Source organism: Anopheles moucheti, chromosome 2 (genome assembly GCF_943734755.1).
Source record: "Anopheles moucheti chromosome 2, idAnoMoucSN_F20_07, whole genome shotgun sequence".
NCBI classification, from domain to species: Eukaryota; Metazoa; Arthropoda; class Insecta; order Diptera; family Culicidae; genus Anopheles; species Anopheles moucheti.
The window spans coordinates 50,736,519-50,760,279 of NC_069140.1; the positions used below are offsets into that span (position 1 = coordinate 50,736,519).

The 23,761-nt window shown below is 43.0% G+C and overlaps 1 protein-coding gene across 3 annotated transcripts in view; it reads left to right on the forward strand.

Moving 5' to 3' along the window:
- The window catches only part of LOC128299886 (RNA-binding protein Pasilla), a 76,702-nt gene that overhangs the window by 46,408 nt on the left and 6,533 nt on the right, over window positions 1-23,761 (forward strand). For 2 of the 3 annotated variants that reach the window (XM_053036019.1, XM_053036020.1), the window contains 3 exons: window positions 14,905-15,060; window positions 16,166-16,806; window positions 17,939-18,449. In XM_053036019.1, the coding sequence (XP_052891979.1) occupies window positions 14,905-15,060; window positions 16,166-16,806; window positions 17,939-18,449 (1,308 nt within the window). Of the gene's footprint in view, window positions 1-14,871; window positions 15,061-16,165; window positions 16,807-17,938; window positions 18,450-23,761 lie in introns of all 3 variants that reach the window. The other variant, XM_053036018.1, reaches the window with a different exon arrangement.

Below are 23,761 nucleotides of genomic sequence, written 5' to 3' on the forward strand. Positions count from 1 at the left end.
ACAAAAAATGCTTGAATAAAACGAATCGAACTGTGGCAGTCTTACCGTATTAATATAAAATATGTACAACTCTCTTACCGGTAACGGAGAAATTGAATCATCAACCATTCATGAGCCGCTCGCTTTGTGCAAAGAGAGGAAAAAAATGATTGCGGGATTACAAGAACGCTTCAGATAATAGAAAGCATTCATTTTGCTTGCGTATGTTACTGCTATCGGCTCCAGAACGCGGAATTTGATCGTGCAACTATCGAAATATTGTGTTTATTTTCTGCCTATATAAAGTAGCTAAAAAATTGAAGTAGAACCTTCCATGTTTACGTTCAACGCTGAAAACATCAAACAGTGAAGCTTGCAAAACACGCGCCACGTTGTGGATTAAAACAGTTTCTCTAGGTAAGGTTAACGATGCACTTAACCGGAGCACTTCCTCTTCTTCCCCTGCCCCATTGCAACACACACACACATAAATTAATGAGCATATTTTCATTTCGAATGCTGCAAACGATAACAAATTGCAGTTTCTTGGGGTGCCCATCGATCACGCAGCAAAGAGCACCGTGCTTTGTTTATTCAAAACGGGCAGCTTCGTTGAGGCATTTCCATCCGTTTCGGGTGCGTTGCGTTGTGTTGATTTATGTGGGCAAATTAAAAGCAATGTGCCTTACGATGGCCAAACAAATGTATCGATGAAAATAGGAATGAGGGACAGGAAGAGCTTTCGGCGTGCGACAAATGTTGATAAATAGGATGCTTAATGAAGCCTGGTGCACGGTTGCTGGTGGCGAACTGCAGGACCAATTTTATTTCAAAGAAACCATGATGCCACCATTCCTCTTCAAAAGAGCCTACCACAGTCTCCAGTTTGCGTACGTGTACGAAGAATTCCACAACATCAAAACTGTTTTCCTTTATTCTGTTTTGTGTGCATTGATCCGGCGATTGCTTTGAAAAGAAATTTCATTAAAAAAAAACTACACATCGGTTCGAATTCCAACAAAGCATTTCCACAAAGGCATCGCGAGTGAAGAAACGTGGAAGCGGCAAGACCATATATCCATAGAGGTAGTGTGAAAAACAATTTGATCGAATGCCACCCACATCCATCTAGTACCTCGGTGCTCCACAATGTATCGCAAAACACTGACGGTTTGACGATGCCTGTCGCCTATACCTGCCTGTCGGAGTCACCGCTAAGAGTCACCCCTGCCTTTGCACAACCGAAACAAGCGACGCGCGGGCGTATTTTCCCGACGCGGGATGGTTTCATTCTTTCACGACACATTTTCCATCCGTACCTTAACTTCTTCTGCGTAGGAACCGTCGACATACGTACATTGGGTGTACAACTCCCGGCACGGCAAACCTTGCCTCTCGAACCTGCACCACATCCGTTTTGCTCGAAGGGACTTAAAAATAGACACAGAACCCACACTCAACCATTCCACCGAACCAACCGCCACATCGGTCCCGGCGGAATTCGCAGGTTTGTTGGTTGGTGGTTTTGCTATTTTCTGCTGACGAGCAGGTCGTGCCATACCTGCAGTGCGCGGAAGAAGCTGCAGAAAACCCATCTCAACAGTCATCCACCCCCCACCGAGGAAGACTTCCGCCAGCACGGCCAGTTCTAATCACTTCCTGCGTTTCGGAGTTTGCAATTGTTCCACTGGCGGTGGATGTGTCGGACGAACCGTCGGCCGGGCTCTCAAACAAGGATAGATGTTAACTCACCCTTGGTGCTTGAAGTGGCCGAGGCGAAGTTCTTCCACCGTTAAGCCTCCTTATTTCGCTCCAGCACCAATCCAGCACCTAGCACGCTACTTCAACGAGGCTCAGCGGTAGAAAATCGAGAGTAGAAAAAAAAACACGAACGTACAGGTACTGCCCACTGGCACGACTTGCTGGCTGAAAACGGATCAATGAGTGAGCCCATGACGAAGAAAACAGGACGGCTTTCCTGTGGGATACCGATTGCCCAAACCGTGCGCCTTCATTTAGTGCTGCCATTGTGTCGGAAGCTTTCCGCTCGAGCGCACATCCGTCCTGCTTCTGGCTCGCTGAGCAAAAGGTGTACTTTCTTCGGGGTTTGTCCCGTGTTGCGGGTGCGATAACGTCGTGGAAGTGCTTGAGAACATGCTACACAGGCATATTCGTGCAGGCTTGCATGATGAAGTGATTCCTTTGCGTCGAACGTGCGGTATGAAAGGGAAATGCAGTGATACCGGAAATTTGCACACCCGACGTCGTGTTCTGGCCTTCGAGAGCGGTGATAAATTTACCTCTGAAATAGGAGAGATTTGCATATAAAAAAATAAACAAACGGGGAACGATACAGGAAGTTGAATGGTGATTTTTATGCGACCATAATTTTTCACCCACCTCGAGTGTAGCACAGCAATTGGTGAGTTGGTGCTTTGATGAGGGAACTCATCGGCATGACATTTAGCATCGGGATGGCATTTAGTTACCGACAATTTACCTTTCAACCTTCCGTTTGAGACTATGGGATGTATATGTTTTTTAAATTCGTCAGCATTCTTATTAGTCTGTTTGCCCTACTCGATGTATGTGTCTCAGTGGTATAGCGGTAGTAATGCACGTTTCCACACCATGCTACCGATACCAAAATCTCATCCGGACCGAACTATTGTTTCTAATGCTAGCAGGCCCTGAACCCACCTCCTGGGAAGTAAGTGTTGTAGTGTCAAAAAGAACCAGAAGAGGACGTTCTATGTAGTCTGAGAATCAATTCTTGCTCCCTTGCTACTGATATTTAAAAGATGAGATAGGCAAAACGCTATTTGAGATGTATTAGGCCAAAACAATTCTTCTCGACACATCGACCTACTTGCTCCGGGGTCTGTCATTTCTTTATTACTATTTCTATACATCATTTTACCACAAATAGTCAGACTTAACAGGTGGGCTGATAATTGTTTGGCCTATGACAGTAAAACACGTTTGAAAAATTATTATTTGTTTTTCAACATACATCCCTTTAAGGGTGTTACACCGATTATAGCCGGTTTTTAATTTTTGGTTACTATTTTTGTAGTAGCATTTGTCATTTGCCGCAAAAAAAGGCCTTTGTTTCGGCGATCACCTCTTCATCCGAGGAAAATTTCTTCTCAGAGTACATCTTTTTAAGATCTGAGAAAAGGAATTAATCACAGGGAGCCAGATCTACGAAATTCAGTGGGTGGCGAAGCAATTCGTAGCCTAATTCATGAATTTTTGCCATTGTTTTCGCTGATTTGTGCCACGGTGCGTTGTCTTGATGAAACAAAACTTTTTTTTCTTCAAATGTGACCGTTTTTTGGTGATTTCGTCCTTCAAACACTCCAATAGCTTGATATAGTAGTCTATCCTTTCTCAGGATAGACGATGAAGATTATTCCTTGCGAATCCCAAAAACCTGACGCCATTACCTTGCCAACTGATTGTTGCGTTTTCCCCCGCTTTGGAGCAGATTCATCGCGTCCAGTCCACTCGGATGACTGTCTATTGGACTTTGGAGTGAAGTGAAGAAGCCAAGACTCATCCATGGTAGCATATCGACGCAAAATCTCGGATTTATTTCGCTTAAACAGCTCCAAACTCTGCTCCGAATCATCAAATCGTTGTTGTTTTTGGTCAAATGTGAGCTCACGCGGCAGCCATTTTGCACAGAGCTATCTCATATCCAAATAATCGTGAATGATATGTCCAACACGTTCCTTAGACATCTTTAGGGTGTCAGCTATCTCGATCAACTTCACATTACGCTTGCTTTTAATAATTTTGTTGATTTTGTTGACGAAAACATTAATTCGTCTGTAACCACCTCTTTTGGGCGTCCACTGTGTTCACCGTCCTAAGGGCTCATTTCACCACGTTTAAATTTAGCATACCAATATTTGATGGTTGATTTTGGTGGAGCAGTGTCCAAAAACACTTCATCAAGTCAATTTTTAGCTTCGACTGTATTTTTCCTCTTCAAAAACCAATACTTTATGATCACGCGAAATTCCTTCTTTTCCATGATTACTCAAAGCACAAAAGTAGCGTCACACAAAATGCTCTAGCCTACTAGGTTATTGTCCGAGTGCTGTTAAATTTGGACAGAACTCGTTTTAAGGTTGGCAAAAACTAAATATGATATAGATTTAAATCTACTAGCGCGATCTATGTGTTAGACCAAACAATTATCAGCCAACCTGTTATATTATTGCAGTAACGTAGTCATATAACTGATATGGATGGTACATTCATATACAACAGTCAATCCATCAGTATCACATTTCGCTCTATATACTAGCTGCTCCCTTGTGCTACTATCAAACGTATCCCAAACCCCCTGCAATTGTATGATAATGGACCCAAACGTAGCAAACGAAGTTGTTTGCTGCGGGCGCGTCACCAAATGTAATCTCTAAATTGCGATCCATCAAAAGAAAAACAGCACACGCAACCATCATCGAGCTTGACATACACACATCCTACTTGGAGACTAATTAGAGTGAATTGCTCTGACGTGCCGCAGCCGGGAACGACGCCAGGTTTTTCGGTGAAATGTTCGGCGAAAAGGGCGCCTTTACTTTCATGTTCGCCCTTTTTTTCAGGTCTGTGTTGCTTCCTTTCCTAAAAGAAAGTTACCTTTCCGTCGGCGAATGACCCGGGAAGCATCTTACCAAACGAAGCAAAACTCCCCCCACACCCGTGGATGGGGAATCCACTACTGATGATGTGTAAATATTTTCATATCATTAGTCCCGGCTGCTTCCATGGTGAGTGGTGATGAGAGCGAATGTTCCACTGTGTGCGTGTGTGCTGAGTGACACTCGGGTGACACCTACTCGCTGCATGGAAATTGGAAATCTCCGCTACGGAATGTTCTTACCACCTTTAAGAAAATGATTACGGTCCATCCCGATTGTACAGACGAAGAAGAAGAAGAAAAAAACACTCCAACACGTGTCCAATCTTGCAAATGTCCAAAACTGACCCCCAGGGAATATCATCTTCCAATGTAGTGTTGCTGACCGTATAGCAGCGATGGAGGTGTCATAAAATGCCGGGATCTCGCCACCATTGCGCACGGCAATAAACCCGGGGTTGAGATTTGTCCTTCCGACCGTACCCACGGGGAGATCAGAGTACACCGGAAGTGGCGTCATAAAACGTCATCTTGTTAGTGGCGATTCTTCGAGTGCGCCCACCGTGTGGCTGTGGAGTGGCGGTTAAGAGCATCAAATGTGGCATATGGGTTTACTGATCCACCGAAGGTGTTCTAATGGGCCACCAGGGGCAAAGAGTCACCAGGGTATCGATCTAGCAACGGTTTGACGCTTCTGGAAAGGTCAAGAGGAGAAGATCCTGTTTTATCTGTTTGCAGAAATTGCAAACCAAATTGGAATTTAAGTGTCCGCGTTTAGAAGCGAGCCATTTAGTTGAAATGTTAAATGTTGTATGATAAAAGTTTTGCTTCATCCTTTTAAATTCCTGCTTAGCATGCTTTAGCAGCCAAATACCGTCATCAAAAACCGAAAGAAAACATGTGATTTCAATTAACATCCATTTCGTGGATGCAAACGACACCGAGGATGAGCGGAAGAGAGTAAACAGAAAGAGCAAGAGAAGCTCATTTTACGATACTTTACAGCAAGACCTCACATTAACCTCTCATCCTTTCGGATCGGTTTATTTGCTACTTGGTGGGTGGTTTTTCTTTTGCGTTCTCTTTATGAAATCCATCCATCAAACGGGGGTTCTTGACTTCATTCACCACCTAGCTTGTTAATTGGAAAAAAAAGAAGAAGCAACACTGCCCTCGGTTCTTCCACGTCGAAGCAGAACCGATCGGAAAGTGTTTGGATCACTTTCATCCAGTGGGCATCTGGAAACTTGAGCGAACGGCGCAACCGATCATCCAAACAGTTTCACTGTCGGCGTTTCCCGATCGTTTCGCAGCAGACGATCAAGAGAGGGGAGGGATCCACTAGTAGGGTGATCGCGCCGACACCATACGCCCAACCCTTTGCTGCTCCCAAAATATTGAAACGATTCTGTCAAGTTGTTCGACAACCCACTCGCCCACCCCCCCGGGATAAGATTGTGAGGTGAGAGGTTTTAAGAAGTTACGTACGGCAAAAAGTAGAAGTTGAAACATACTTAATTTCTCTCCGTATCGCTCGATGCTCTTGACGCCACGCGGGCAACATTCGATGCGTTTAATGGGTGCGCTAATGTGGGAAATTGCTCGGGTGTGTGTTCATAATTTCACACTACAGTACCTTACCGCTGGGGGAAGCAGAACCGGGAGACGCTCTTGATAAATTGCTCCTCTCGTCTCTCCATCCATTAAACATATTTAAGCCTGTTAGTTGCTCATAAATGCTGTACGTTATGTGGGTGAGCGGTTTTTATGGGTGCTATTAATTACCAGAAACTTGATTGCGCTATGCACTGAAACAGAAGCGTGGTTTTGAAAATGTTAAATTCACGATCGTTTCAAGGCACAAAGAATATTTCATTCTTTGTATATGCAAAACAGCAAACATAATCATAATCACGTGTCCACGTGTGTAAAATCAAATCTACCAAGCAAAGCCCAAACCAGCTCATCATCATCATCACTGTGGTCAGCGCAGACTCCTTATGACCGTCAGTGCGGACGGCGTTTACAATTACCGGACACTCATAACCACAGGACGAGAACGATCGACTTCCTCCGCCTCTCTACCTGCCATTTCTTTAGAGACGGTACGACATGCCCAATGCTGCGATCTAAAAATAATTCCTCCCTAAAAAAACACCCAATTCTAGCCTCAGCTTACTCATAGCGCCAGTACCACCGCCATCATCGCCTTCATCATCATCACCATGACCAGTGAGCATAAAATCAGATTTTTCTTCACCTCGTTTTTGGGGGTTCCACCTCGACCAACTCCCAATTCCCAAAGGGAAAGCTGTCCGGGATGGGTAGAGTGAGTAGAAGCGGGAGGAGGGAGGAAGGATACCTCCCTCTCTCCCATGTCTGATTTCATTCACCTACACAGCACACCTCACCCACGGTGTGCGCAATAAAAGTAATAATAACGCGCCCAGCCAGTCACATTTACGAGCGCATAAAGAAGCACACCAAAAAAAAACAGTGTGTACCGCTCTTACGCGTTTTCGGTACTGCCAAAACATTTCTCGGTGCTCCGCACAGTAATCTTCACACGCCGCGCAACGCACAACGGAGACGATCGGACGCGTACGCGCATTGAAGTTAAATCTTTCGTGATGAAGCCATCAGGCAAACGAAATTGGAGTCAGCATCGGCACCTCACCTGCGGTACCCGAAATTCCGTTTCCGTTACCAGCGGTACGGGTTGAAGTTGTCGTTAGAAAACATGAAAAATGCTTATAAAAAGGAAAGAATGCATAAAAAAAACACAACTGAAACCCATAAAAACGCGACAGCATTAAGACTGCTGCCGCCCCCCTGCGTGCCGAAGTTGTTCTTTACGCCGTGTGGTGCAAATTTCGAATGTGCATTTCATTTTTTATGCCGTGCCAACAGCATTCAGAAGGCGCTTGTTCCGGTCGAAATGAATCGTTTAGGGCAGATTTGGCTGTGGTTAAAGTATGGCGCTTTTTATGGCGCCACCGCACATAAACAGATTTAATTCTTTTAAATTTTTTAACAATTTGTTGTGTATTGTTCGCATACGATATTCTATTAATAGTTAATATTACTATTAATATTTATTATATTGTTATATTGTTTTTCTTTCAGTTCTTTATTTATATAGAACAGAATAACATTGGAAAATCTTATGTCAATTAAAATCGTTAAATTTAAATCGAACTTCGAATTTCGAATTCGAATCGAACTTCGAATCGGATTTGCGGCACTAAATCTTCTCTCTTTGTAAGTGTAACTGTTCCACATTTTCCAATAGTAACCTATCTCGACAGACTTTCCAGTTGCGTTGAATATTACTCGTGTTTGGAATGGACTTAGTAGAGTTGAAATTTCAACTAAAAGTTCTTGTCGATCTCGTATTATAAGGTGTTGTAATTAACGATTCCGAAAATATGTTTCAATTATTGATAGAAAGTTTTTTGAAAACTCAATGAACCTAGCTAACTGTGTCTATTTTAGCCATAAAAATTCTTAATCATTTACCTCAATTGATGAATGCTTAAAAGTGCAGGACATTATGCTAGACTAATAAATTGGAAGTTGATATTTACAATTTACATAAATTTTACCAAATTTTTATGTAACATTCCTGTTGCAAAAGGTGAAATAATAAACACTGTAACTTACTATTTAGTTCAATAAATTATTACTGTGTTGCAAAACATTTAATCTATTCTGCATTAAACCACTGTGGTTTTTTGTTGCAGTCAGCAAAACGATTATTGCACTAAGTATGTCGAGCATCACTGCCCCTAATGTGGCCTATTTTGTGTTTTTGTTGAGCCCAATTGAGCCAGCAATTGACTTTTATTTTCCCGTATTGCTAACTGTATATCTGCAGCAGCTTCATCTTTACAAGATATCTGCAGTATCGTTGGTACGATCAATGAAGGCCACATATTATTGAGAGATCGAAACATAACCACTCACGAAACACTGGTTCGACACTTTGCCTGCACCGTTCGTAGGTGAGTAAGATGGTCGAGAGACACTTTGTTGGTTTTTCCTACTTTCCAACCACGCATTGTGTCACGTCACTGGACGAATGATTGTGTTCGATGGACATGTTTCGGGTGCTTGATTGGCCTGTTGGAGATGTGTTACTTGGTCTCCGTGGTACAATATTTACCATTAATTGGCTACCACAGAGTCAAGCTGTTCTCATTGCCAAACTATCGTTCCCATCAGTTGGAAAAGTTTCTTCGTTAAAAAACTTTTGCCACCAACACTGCTTTGATGGTGCAAAAATAGTTGCAGATAAGCTTACGGAGGAACCGTCTCCCTATTTTCTTCTTCAATAATTGCCAGTGCAGAGAAAAAGTTTCGGCTTTCTCTCTGCAAGGTGGTAATAAAACTCGGAAGGATAAGTATAAGGACAAACACCCACGATAATAAACTGTCTGTGAGCGATTGTTGCAAATCAACGTGCTAAAGCCACAATCACACACTTCAGCTCGTAATGGCAATCATTTTCCAAACTCGGTCGGATTGCTGCCCTCCGCACCAGCATCATTCTACCCTCCCTTCTACAACCCGCCTTCTACGGCGTTCCTGCCTGGTGGTTGCCCGCAATAATAATCATAATCGTCGGATATTCGGTCGGTTGAACTCGACTCCATCTCACACCGTTCGCAAACTGTCTCAATCATGCTCGGCAATGGGCATGGTTTTTATTGCACCCAACTTTGATGCTGTGGCTGCGCACCTTACATGGTCCCCACCACCACCATCCTTCACAGGGCGATACTATCAACGCCGCGTACCTTCACACATGCAACTTCCGCGCGAGAACAATTGCAAAAAGGGCAGAACTTTCTGATTACTTCTGACAGAGTGTGTAATTTTTATTGTCGCGCTTCGAACTCATCTCCCTGTCAAGCTTCCTCCCTTGCAGTACCGGAAATGGAAGATCCACTCTTTTAAACCATTTGAAAGCGTTCATTTCATTTATGACCACGAAATCCACACACAAAAAGGTAACGCTTTATGGTGCCAAGCTTGACAGTGGCACTTCACCCCGAATCGATGGTGTAATATTTATCGGCCTGTAATGTTGTGGGGCAAGTAACCAAAACAAACACCACTGGTACCTTGTGGATGCGATTACATGGCGGTTTTATCTCTTCATAACTTTTATTGCACTGCATACTTCGCTTCGACACGGTTATTGACTGCTTATTCGGTTCCATTAAGCGGATGAGCTCGATCCACGAGGATTGGTGATGATGAGTGCTATTGTGGCCTAAAATTACTCTTTTAAATATTGTTTTATTACAAACAGTAGTATTTTATAATAATTATGATTATTTTTGCATAATAATTTAAAGTTTATTCAACATTTACTGATCAGAGAATACGTCCACACTTTTGCATCTTGTGTGCGTGAAAACGCAACCCTTCGGGCATACTGATTAGTGTCTGCGTTCTTCCCCAAATGTCAATCCCGGTGCTGCAACCATTAAACGCTGTGCACGTGTCGTGGATAAGCTTTACGGTGGAACGGTCGTCGGGTTGTCGTTATTAAAAGTGCAGCAAACACGACCACTGCCCGCCCGCCACCAGCATTGCACCACTAACAATGCAACGGGGCTAGTCTGGCTTTATGCTTGATCACGTTTTTTTTTTTTGGTACCGCCGGTATTTCAAACGGCCCTAACGAACGTTGACGCAATCAACGCGCCCGGTCGTCGCTCACGGCCGTATCCGCCTGAGACCTTGGACTTGATTCGAAAGTTTTATTCAAATGTTATTAGCGAACAGTGTTTCTGTTTCTGTCGCTGGCTGCCGTTTTCGTGCCCGGTGGATCTTTCATCGATTCGTTCGGTGTTTTATGTTGCTTGTGTTTCTTCGCTAACGGCCACCTTGGACGGTCATGTCGATTTTCGGTTCGGTCACGTCCCATCTTCACCGAGCTGCATGATTGGGTTAGTACCGGTCACAATCGCAAAGTAGCGCAGCAGCTCATGTCACTCGCTCGGATGCAGCAGTCGACCACTGCTCGGGGTTAAAAATAGTGTGTCACCGGCACCGGCCGAGTGCCATCCACCCTTGTGCACCTACCCGGGCACGCGTCTTCGTGCAAATACCCGCTTAAAACAAACAATCGCATCGGGAGAAACCGAACAAACGAACGCAGTCGGCTGTTCGTTTCATTATTCAATCGAATTAAAGTCCGAAGAACGACAAAAACCCCGTCGAAGGACCAACGACGCATCTCGTTGACATCAGGGGACACTGAAATGTCACACCAATATCATCATCAACGATCGTTGCGGCGGCGTACAGAGTGGGGAATTGTAAGCGTGTCATTTAAAAAGGACTGCTCTATACAGACAAAACCGTTGCGCATGAAACACTGTCTAATGAATGCAGCCAACAGCATCACAAAGCGTGTTTTGTTTGGCCTGTAACTCGAGGCAAGTTTAAGCTGTTTGAGATAAAGTAGCAAAAACAAAAAAGAAACAAGCATCTAATATTTCTTCCAATGTCTTTCTATGTAATATAATTACTTCTCAAAACAATTTGTAATCTAAATTAGCAAAAATTCTACCCTTAATCCAACTTAATGTACTTGAACTCCAATCTTTTGCGCCTGTCGACACGGTTCAAGACAGTAGGCTAGTGGGTTAGAATGGGTTTAACGGGCTCTAAGCGCTCGTTTGCCATCGCTCTGACCCTGACCGAGAAACAGCCACATGCCGATTGTCGCAATCCTGCTTCCACCGCTTCCTCTACCACTACCGCGATCACCGCCCAACCGGGGTTGTATCGAAAGAAACTATCATTAGCAACCGGTTGAGGCTTGGATATGGCATCGAGCAAGGGATAGTTTAGTGCTCCCTACTACTCCAATCGCATCCACACCAACAGGCAGGTGACGCTGGGGTAAGCATTACGGTCATTACAGCCAGTGAAGACGATGATGCTCTCAAGGGTGTTGCTCGGGATGGAAAAGGGAAAGAGTTCTGCATTTGCCGTTCTTCATTACTTCATGATAAATGGTATTGCGTTTCCACTCAGTTTTTCGTAATTATGTTGATTGAAATGAATGTTCGTTTAATAGACTAAATACATGATGAAGTTGCTTCCTTTTTTTATCGTAAGAATCTTTCTGGCTACATGCCAGCTTTTTGGAGGCGAATTATTGAAATAATAATAGATTTTTATTTACTACAAATCGCATAAACAATTGTTAGCAAATGTACGTGCCCTTAAGCTTTATATAATATGTCCAACGTTATGAAATTCACGTTTATGTTACCCTATTTTCCAAAGGACGATAAGTAGTTTTCTAAAAAGGCCTATTTCATGTGGCTGAACTTCATTAATACTCATTTAAAGCTATTCGGTCTAGCAGCAGAACGCTGTTAAAACGAAAGTTTTCCCTTTCACCGTAATGTGTATCTAGTCCCACGTTTTTTGCTACGTTGTGCGTTCATTACAAATGAAGAATAAAAACCAACTGAATTGGTAGTATTGTTTCGCCTGAATCCTCCCGGAAGGATAACCTTAGTTGCCGTACGTGACATCGACCGCTTTTGGGTTGGAATTGTTGGTTTTTGTTTTTGTTTTTTGCCTCCACCCGGAACCAGATGGTCGGAAAGTAGGTTAGATAATGTTTCACAAAAGCCGGGCAACATGTTCTACCCGGGCGATACCTATCGTTAAACCCCTTCCGACCGGCACCATAGTTCTGGCAGCGCGTCCGCAAGGGACACAACACAATTAACTTTTATTGCCTGCTGGTCATGATGAGCCATCCCTGCTGGCCAGTAGTGCTCACCGTGACTGGGATTTTTACTCGGATAAAAATCCGAAACGTGTGCTAATGAAAAAAAACAGCCCCGAAAGAACTAGCACCAAATGAAGCATATTCACCACACATTCTGCTCTGTGCTGTGAAGCAGGACTCAAATAAAGCACTCCATGCGCTACTGCTCTATGCATGCACTGAAGTTGGGCAGGAAAGGTGATTCCTGCAGATTGAAGCAACTCGTTGATAGAGCACGATCCCCACTAGAACGCTTTTTAGTCGGATAGAAGCAAGTTGTAGTGTTTTTGTGTGTTAAACTTTTCACTCTGTCTGTTCGTTTGTAGCTACAGTCATGCTTTGGAGTGATTCGCAGTTTCAAGTTGAAGTGGTTGCATTCAAAATTGCAACTGAAACAGTAAAAACTTTTCGCCCGTCAGCAGGTTACCATTTTGTTTGTTATAGCAATAATTCAACCATTAACTAATGTTCACGAGGGTTGAAATTTATTGATTTTGGAGTATTGTTTTGCTGTGGTTGAAAAATTAATGACAATTGTAATGCATCTTTTTATTTTATTTAACAACTCGTTTATCCAAATTTTGTATTAAAGTTCACTTAATATAAACCAGCCTAATATGATACTCAAACTTTTTACAAAAATCAGATGGATGTGACATTTATTAACACCCGTCTGTGACTCAAACAGTCACAAACAGTTCGGAAGAGCTTTCAGTTTAGTCTGAAATGTCCAAAATCCTAACTATCCAAACAAAATGGAGGCTTGTTAAAGTTGCAGTAATTATTAAAGCAAACATAGTGACATAGCGGAAACTGTGTCTGGTCGAACAATATTTGTTTAAGTTTTTGCAACACTTTTTTGCCGACATCATTTTGACAGAAACTTTCAGTTTGTCAACGATTTGTTTGATATGCTCAAAATGTAAATGAAGATGACTGAATGCTGAAGATGACTTTTATTTTCATAATTTATACCAAATGATTTAATTTGACGATCATGTTATGCATTACATTAAGTGTTGTATTCTGCAAGTACCTGCAATATAGGAAACATCTGATCTGATCTACATCGGAAGGAAACATCTGATTCTACATAAAAGTAGAAAAAACACCATCTGACTTGTTATCCAGCGTTTAAACAGTTTGGGTAGTGTTAAGTCAACAGAGTATTCGAATAATTGTCTATGCTGTCTCGAAGTAAGAACAAAATATTTCATTCCCAAATAGTCTCTAACATCATTATCTATTGTGCAACCTGTCCCAATCACTACAGTCTGTGTCTTATTTACAAAGGAAAAGATATGAAGAAAGAGAAAAAACATTCCTCACTCGCGCTAACACTCACTGTGTCAGCTATCAATCTCGACCAATCGTCATCGTCTTTCCCTCACTTTGGTTGCCACAAACCCCGCCAACTGCAATTCATCAAACGAAAGTGAGAAGAGTCGTGAAAGTGAAACCGTGTAACACAGCTCACACAGCTCCTCACTTCATCCGCACTTGATTGTGCAATGGGCCAGTTTGGCGCAGCGAACCCCGGTACACTTATCGTCCCACCATTTACGGGCGGCATCGGTAATTGACAATTCCGCAATCTTTGATGGCTCTCTGCGTCTCCACACTCTTTCGCGGTTCGCCCGACCGGGTGCAGAATGAGTAGGTGAGTGGGTTTTTATGTCTTTGATTTAGCGCAACCCATTCGGGGGTAGCATGAAGTGGTACAGTACTGGCCGCCAAGGGGTGTGTTTTAAACATCGTTTCCTGTTTTTTTTTGTTTTAAGTTGCTCTACTCGAAATGAAGTTTTTTGTTGTTCTTATTGATTTAAAATTGAATGTCAAACGGTGTTTAGTGTGGAGCTAGTGAGAGTGTGGACAAGCAGCTGACGAGTACGAGTCATTATTTGCATATTGGTTTCTTTGGGTTTTGCTGTGCTTATCGGGACCTGTCCGTGACATTCAGACGTGGAGTTCAAGCGCAAACATAAACCACCCACCTTTGTTTTTGGTTTGGGGATTTGGCGGTATGCTGTCACGGAGCAAGGCACAACTCATTCTTAAGTGAACATTATTTGTTTTTGTTACCAAAAACCGCAGATCACTTAATAGAACTCTGTGATATAACATTTTGAAGTACCGGGAAGGTGGTAGTAATGGTGTTACTATTTGACAGTTCTCCCCTGCATAAATAGAGATGACAATAAAACCATTGTATAATGATAGCTTTAAAATCACAAGCGTTTTGCGCGGGAGTATCTTATACGTAGAAGTAACAATCACTAAAGCACAGAGCCAAAAATATGGTATAACATAAAAATTCTACCTGAGCAAAACCATCAAGTGTATGTCAAATGAGTTTTAACCATATTTTAAAACTTATAAAAACACTCAGCTTATTTTATCTTCCATTTCGCTTTTTCTCTCTTTCTAGCCGCGGGAACCACCAACGCCACCACAACCACAGCCATCAATGGCGGCGGGGACAACTATCATTTCAAAACGCTGGTACCGTCGGTCGCGGCCGGTGCCATCATCGGCAAGGGTGGCGAAACGATTGCCTCGCTACAGAAGGACGCCGGTGCCCGGGTGAAGATGTCCAAATCACACGACTTCTATCCCGGTAAGTGTTGCTACCAGCACGGATGCCATCGTCTCTCTATCTATCGACTTTGCTTTCTTTTCCGCTACCGTCTATGGCGGTGCTCTCATATTTTCCTTGTGTTTCTGTGTCTATGTCGCGTATTACGATTCGAAATATGCATTTAAGTTTTGTCGAACATAAAATGTATCCCGTTTTCCGCTTTGTTGGCATTTCAATGAACAAAGTTGCCCTTTTTGACGTGTTCTTTGATGGTTCTTTTTCTTATTTAAATATTATACTTTTAATTCAAACCTACATCGTATGTGCATCTCTTTAAGCTGCCACCCAAACAGGAAAAATGCATCACTCTTTATCAAAACAAATCATTCAACTATGCGAAACCAAAATCCCTGCATTCTTGTACTTGATCATTCGCCATTTGCGTTGTGTTGTTGTGCCTATTTGTTACCGTTATTGATGTATTCTTTTGTTAAATAACATTGCGCAACAGCTACCCATTCACGGAATCAAATGTACCTTGACATGCCGCCGCCCATCGTAACGCAGCACACACACGCAACATACATAAATTTACGCGTCAAAATCGTCCGCACTGTCATACTCATTGTTCGACCATCTTTTGATAGCCATCTTTGCCAAAAACATCCAATCTGGAACAGTTGTTTTCGTGCGTGATAATATTCATTAGTGCAATAGCTGCCCGGGTCCCATTTTGTGATTTTAGTTTACTGACGACTCACTTATTCCTGTACACAGTGTTTCGATGTCTCAAGATATTGGACAAGATCAATTAAATGAATTGCTGCTGTTGGTGCCCTAGGTTCAATCATATTAACCACGGTCAGGTTCAAAATCACGACACTTTTAATAGGAACAGCATTGAGTAAAAGACTCATTGTGTTCTTGGTTTTAACGTCCGTTCCCTGGTTTTCTCTCGCCGTACCGTACCGTACATGCCAAATCGAAAAACAAGCTGAACCATTTTGTAAAAAGAACTTATTCATCATTCAGGCTCATCAACTCTTTTTTCTCTCTTTCTCTCCCTCTCTCTCTCTCTCTCTCTCTCTCTCTCTCTCTCTCTTCTATCTCTCATGTTGTACTCACTTCTCTTCATTTTCCAAAGGAACCACCGAGCGTATCTGTCTCATTAGCGGCACGGTCGAGGGCATCCTGACCGTGCTCGACTTTATCACTGACAAGATCCGCGAGAAACCCGACATTACCAAAGCACTGACCGAGGCGGACGCGAAGCAGGCCCAGGAGCGCGACAAGCAGGTCAAGATCCTGGTGCCGAACACGACCGCGGGCATGATCATCGGTAAGGCCGGTGCGTACATCAAACAGATCAAGGAGGAGTCCGGCTCCTACGTGCAGATCTCGCAGAAGCCGAAAGAGCTGACGCTGCAGGAGCGTTGCATCACGATCATCGGCGAGAAGGAGAACAACCGGATTGCATGCAAGATGATCCTGGCCAAGATCGTCGAAGATCCCTCATCCGGCACCTGCTTGAACGTATCATACGCAGACATCAACGGACCGGTGGCCAACTTCAACCCCACTGGTTCGCCATTCGCCGCCTCACAGAATCCCAATTTCAGCTCCAGCACCGCCTCACTCAACTCCGCCATCAGCGGGCCGCTGCCGAGTGCGACGGCCACCGGTTTGCTGGTCAACGGCACCGGACTCAATCTGTCATTAAACCTAGGTGCACCATCACCACAGACTAATCCTACAGCTATCACACAATTGCTTGATCATATTAAGGTAGAATCAAACGTTCATCGTTTTTTCTTTTTCTGTTATTGTTTTTTTTCCCTCCCACCACTCCCACACCACTCCCCCCTTCCTTGAGATATCCTCTTCCCGATCCCCCACCCCACCCCGTTCCTAACTATTCTGACCATTCGGCAAATCCTTGCAAGATGTCCAGTTGTTTTGTGATGTGATGGTCAACCACCCATGAAATCCCGCCACCTTTCACCCCACAATCTGCCCATCGGTCCACTTGTGAAGCGTATCATCTCCTGTTGCGCTCCTGCGACACACGGTTCTTGATGTTGTTTTGTATGTGCGTGCGCCTTTTTGTTTAGTTTTCCCACTTCAAGTTTGCCTTTTTGCAAGAACTCTCTTTCACTCTCTCTCTCTCTCTCTTTCGCTCTTTCTGTTCACCATTTCAAATACTCGTTGCTAGCAACATATATATGATCGATCGCATCATTACATTACATCTCACCTGGCTCTTGCTACGATGTTTATCTATATGTGTTTACTTTACTGTTTTTGTTTTACTTTCTATCGACGAAATGTATAGATGTACATTTTTGTGAACCCTCGGCTCTCATCGCCAGATCGAGCACCTTGCCAGCCCATCATCCATTCTTTCGAACTTTCTTTCAAACCGAATCCCATTCGTTAGATTCGTGCAAAATGTTAATTTTTTTCCCTGCAATTTATTATGTTGTGTTAACTCACTCATACTCCTTCTACCCATACACATACAAACCATAAGGGCAGAGCTTTTTTTTTGTTTCGTTCCAACATGAACAACGCTACGCTCCTTGAGAAATAATCTTCTAAAACGGCCACACCTTTTTGGTTCTCTCTTCTGTAAACGACTGCGATTCTTATATCGTTCCGAGTTGGTTAAAACTTCAAGCTAAAAGCTTTACCGAAGCTTACACACCTATCCCGTTTTTCCACGTTCCCTCCCATCTATCCAAGCTTCTTTTTGGTGACTCCCTTCTTCTTGAGTGTTTCGGTGTGCTCAGTGCGCAAACCGTCTTAAATGTCACTTGTCACATTTAACTTAACATTTTCCTTTTTCTTCTTTCGCCCCGTTTTCTCCTTTCTCTCTCTCTCTCTCTTTCTCTCGTGTGTGCACATGCGTGTGTTGCAGACTGCCATGCGACAGTCCGGCTACTCGGACACGGCCACGGCTGAGGTGCATGCCGCCCTCACCGTGCTGGCTAAGTATGGCGTCCTCGGCATCGGTGTCGGTCTCCAGAATGGTACACACTCGACCACGCTCGGCTACCTGGGCATGCCGGAAATGCAACAGTCGACGGCGGCCGCAGCGGCAGCAGCATCGGCGGCCACCGGCGTGTACGGTGCCGTCGGCCAGCTCAACCTCGATTCGTTCCTTCACGGGGCGGGCACGGCGACGCCCCGCACCACCACCATCGATCGCTACGATCCGACCACGTTCGATCCGTTCCGGCATCCGGGCACACAGGCGGCCACACCGATCTCGATCAACAACAACGCGTTCGGTTTGGGCAACCCGAGCGCCCTGAACGCGGCCGCACAGACGCTCGGTTCGCTCAGCAAGAGCCCGACACCGGCCGAGATGACCACGAGCAAGGAGAAGAACGTCGAAATCCCGGAGGTGATCGTGGGTGCCATTCTCGGTAAGTTCCCCATCACTACCCCACATCACGCCGAGTGCTGTTTACTGCGTGTGTGTGTGTGTGTGCGTTTTTACTTTTGTTGTGGGAAGGGACCTTAAACGGCTATGGAGAGCGAAGAAAAACATGTCGAAAGAAAACCGCATCCATTGTCATCACACTCATACAACACATTTCAACATGAACACTCTATCAATTGCTATCAATACATCTATACACACACACACACACATTCACACAAACACTGCGCTAAGTTCTGTTTGATAAGAGTGGTTCCATACTCACGCACCTTCACCCCTCACATTCACATTGTTATCTGCCAGCATGGTTGTGCGCTTTCTCTCAACATAAACCATCGCCACATGCATCTTCACCGCCATTTTGCACCACACTCCAGAACCCCCATAACCTAACAAAACCATCCACATTGTAAGGATCTTGATCTTTTATTGCCTACTCATTTAGCACATCCAGTTTCGCTCTTTCTTCTGCGTTTCTCCTTTCTTTTGTAATTAAATTTTCGCCCGCCCCAAGGTGTTCCGTTGCTTTCGTCCATGATCGTAGCGAACTATTTTCCGATCGATTTACCGCTACTGCACTGCTCTGTCCTGTCACACTTTCATCACGCGCTCACCAAGCTTCGACGGAAGGATGCTGGAGTTCCACCAGAAACGTCACTGGCCACTATTATCTCGCTCATCTTCTCGCGTAACGAAAGTAAAACATTCTAGTCAGCCATCATTGCTAACATTGAAGAAAGTAAGATCATCTCAGAGAAGGAAAGATCATATCTTTCCTGGATTGTTTTTGTTATTATCATTATTTTTTGTGTTGCTTTGTTAAACACACGTTATTTGTAAATACCTGTGAATAGATCGATTCGCTATGGTTTAGGACTGAAGCGTCAAGTTTGACTCAACCAAAATTGCAGGCAGTTTACCTATGTGCATTTACCAAACACTTGGTTGTTGCAAATATACAATACAATGTTTTTTCTTCTTCTATGTAAAATGAATATCTTAAAATCATTGTTTAAAAGAACATCGTACGTCTTATATCAGATAGAGGATCAAGTGTTCAAAAAATCATACTGGTGATTGATCATACATTAATCACATGATATGTGTTACACACCCACGGTGTTGCACACGATTTAGAAATTTCATTAAGATCAGGACACACTAAGCAAAAAAGGACCCTCTGACTTCCCAACTTTCTCGATACGTATTAAATATAATTCTAATAAACATACGTTAAGATATAAAATCAAATGTTAATGACAACTACAACTGGAATTATTCCCAAATTCAACTGAAACTGAAAGATAAGTCATCCTGATAGGGCTTTATATAAATGCGATGCTACTTTTACCTACTTAACTCATATTAATTACTGTAATTTACAATCAAGTATTGTAGTTTTGTGTAACTACGCCATACAACTCCTTTGACAGCTCTTGAACGCTTCTTTTTATTTATCGGCACAACAACCTCAAGAGGTCTAGGGCCTGTCATTTTTGGCATTCTTTGACTTTATGTACCCGTTGCCGGATAATCCGTCCCGCCTATGGAGGATTAGTCCGGATGGTATTTTTTGCCGGTTCTGTCGTATGAAGACCAGCTCCGCTACGAATACACCACCAGGCCGCCCCAAAAGCTACGTAAAAGCGAAGATCGAAGACTAAGAGTTTTATTTTTGGATAGGCTAATTATAGTGCGAACTTCATGCAGAAGTAGTACTTGGCATAAGATATATAAAATTACAAATTCCCAGTTACCGTTATTGAATCAATTTTCACTTGTTGTCGGTTCTCGCAGTAGGAAAAAAATTTGCTTGTCTTATTTTATTCAATTGGGCACTAAAATTACAGAATGAAAATCATTACGCATTACTATAGTTATTCTGCTCCGTCCGCAATGCAATAATCCTACAATCTACCGCGTGTAAATAAGTGTACAAATTTAAATCAATCTTCCGTCATACTATTCGTCATCATATCGTTCATCTCAATCGTTCACATTCAAGTATCACATTCATCGAACGGATCGTATTCGTGTGTAAAGTTTGAGCCCGCTGATCTTTGCATCAACGATCCAACCGTATCGAAATAGTTTCATTAGCACAAGATTCCCACATTATGATCATAAAAACAAACAAACGATAAGAACAAAATACAACAACTTCAGCAAATCATTCGTCGTATCATTGCTAAACAGCAGATAACAACATCTTTTTTGTACCATCCTGCAACCAAATACATCTACCGAACAAGTATAAAAGTTAAACTCGAACAGTTATGCAAACATGTTGTCAGCAAGCAAAAATCAAACGAGCGCATGCTCCACACACGCCATCCCCAAAACGCCACCAATTTGACCAAATAAACGTTTACTCTTCCAGGTAATCCCTACCTGCAATCGACATACACGCCATTTCTGCAATGTGCATATCCCATGAGCTCGGTCGAAAACGTTATCGATCATCACTATTAAGACCACTTGCCAAACCGACCAACCAATGACGAGAGAATGGACGCACACGCATACATAGAAACACATACACCGACATATAATAGATTGCAATAGGCAGCTGGCAGAGAGGTTTGAGTGATGTGAGGAGTCTCCAAAATGGAGTCTCTGCGTACTCTTGCTATCGAAACAATTCCACTACAAAGAACGTTCCATAGGGACGGAATGTAACCCGTTCGTGTGCCTTAGAGCTCACCGTGTATGTGATAAGACCAACGGTGTCCACTAAAAACTAGTTGTTTTATGGAAAAGTGAAGAATAGAATATTCTTTTCGACCTGTTTTTGCCATTGTTTCCTAGCGTAGGATAGAGTGTAGCTTCTTGTTTCCCTCACATCTGCCATATTCTTAACCATACATCCATATTGAAATATTTTACACCCTTTTAGTACGCTGCAATACGCGTGATAGAATGTTAAGAGGCTAGCTGGTAGTAATTTAGTGTCACCATTGTTCCATTTTTAATCTATTGGATAAGATTCATATGTGCCTTTCGAGGGGCGAGTGCGATAGCTCTTGTAATGAATGAATAGCACTGTAACCAAGCCTAACGTTGCCAACAGTACAAAGCAGTATAGGTAGAACGCTTCACAAAACTTCAACCGAGACAGTCACGGGACAAACAGAAACCGAAACAACCGACGACCGTACGCATGGACCGTGATGCATCGATGCGTATTTTGACGACCGGCTTTATCCACTGTCCGCCAGTGCACGGCATTGCCACGGCCATTGCGACAACCCTGCGCTACGGGGGAACATTCCACCCGTTTACGTTCACCCGCCAGACAAGCGGATTGCTAAAGCGTGCGAGAGCGATTGTGTGACAGAAAGTTTGTGCGACGATCGATCGGGACCGAATCTGGCCGCTTTTTTCGCTCCCATTGCCCAAGTATATACACACTTTTAATAATATAACTTCTTTGTTTTACCGTTCTGTTCAAACCTTCCTTTCTTCCTGCTCCTGCCCGGTGCTATCGGTTATATGTGTTTCCTTATTTACGCTTCCTCATACTGCGCACTTTTCACCCAGCTAACAATAACATAATACTGTCTACTATTTCAAATCAAATGTTGTCTGCGTGATTGTTTCATTGTGGTGATCAAGATCGAATGCAAAGTCGCTAAGGATACGAAGCATAGAACAAATAATTGTGAGGTACTATTTGATCCGGTTTGATTTCCGATAGCAAACGACGACTGGTCGTTACCATTCGGTTTGTGTTATATCATTAGCTAAAGAACTAGCTGATCTTCACGAAAAAAAAACTTTCATCTCCTTCCATTTGTTTGAATCCCCGTCAGTAACAGCATAGTTCTTCAAAAATCGGCGAGATATATTAATAATATACGGGAATGAAAAAGATAATAAGTAGATCTACATAAAAAGAAATTTTCACATAAAAAGAAAAAAGAAGGTTCTGTAATTCTTCATACATTCGTGGAATGGTAACATCTTCAAATAATAACGCCAGAAAACAATTTCAAAGATAAACAAACAACATTTAAATCGTATGCTGCGCTGATATTCAACCGTTCTACTCGCCACTACTCTTCGTTTGCGTTGAGTTCAAAATTCTCCATTAGTATTGCAAACTAATCCGCACGACCTTCATACATCACATGTATTCGACCCGGGGAAGTTCCTGTTATGTAGGTGGGATGGCCATATTCGCAGCATTTCTCCATCAATCCTTTTATGTTTGGTATCGAATAGTTCTTGGGTTGAGGTTGAGAAGTCAAAACTCTAATCAGATTTTCTGTCCGACAAGCATTGTAAAACTCCATGGCTTATCATACATATTGGTGAATGTGGTACTTTTTAAATCAGTGGAGGATCAATCCCCTTGGAGGCCTAGGGCGGAATTTTTAAAGGGGGGCCTATAATTTTGCTACGACATTATCGGTGTTATGATATAATATATAATCGTTTGTATGCGCTAAGGAGAACCATAACGCCATAAACCATAACTTACGTACATTTACGAATCATGAGTAGTCCAACGCCTTCTACGATTTTTCGCCCAAGGTACATTTTTTATTCGGTTTACTTCTTCGGTAACAATCAGAGAAATTTCTTAGAAACCTGTTTCGCTCATGTTGATGTATAAGACCATGAACAACACAATTGTTTTCGGATTTGCGATACCAGGAAAATATGTTTTTCAAGAGGTAACACCTGCAGTATGGAATAAATTTGCCCATCCCTGTTGCATTGCATACTATCAAATCCGTGAGAGCGATCGCTAGTGGAAGGAAGATGGATGAAACGGAATGCATCCTTCATCTCGCTCAAACTTTCCATTAGCTGGTACGAAATTCCATACAAAACCAGCTGTTTTCCGATTTCCGATACCAGGAAAGCATCCACGGAAGAGGTAGCACCTAGTACGGCAATTTTTCTCGAAACCCGCCGAAAGGTATGCAATATTTAAACACTAACTTTCCCGTTGGTCGAGAAAAATTTCTTCGAAAAGTACCAGTTTTTGAATGTATAGTACCAGGAGAGCATCCACAGAAGAGGCAGCACCTAGTACAGCAAAACCGCCGAAAGGTATGCAATGTTTAAACACTAACTTTCCCGTTGGTCGAGAAAAATTTCTTCGAAAAGTACCAGTTTTTGAATGTATAATACCAGGCGAGCATGCACGGAAGAGGTAGCTCCTGGTATTGCGCCGTAAGGTATGCAATGTTTATACACTAACTTTGCAACCAACTTGCAACGCAATGCGCCGTAAAGTATGCAATGTTTATACATGAACTTTGCAACCAACTTGCAATGCAAGTT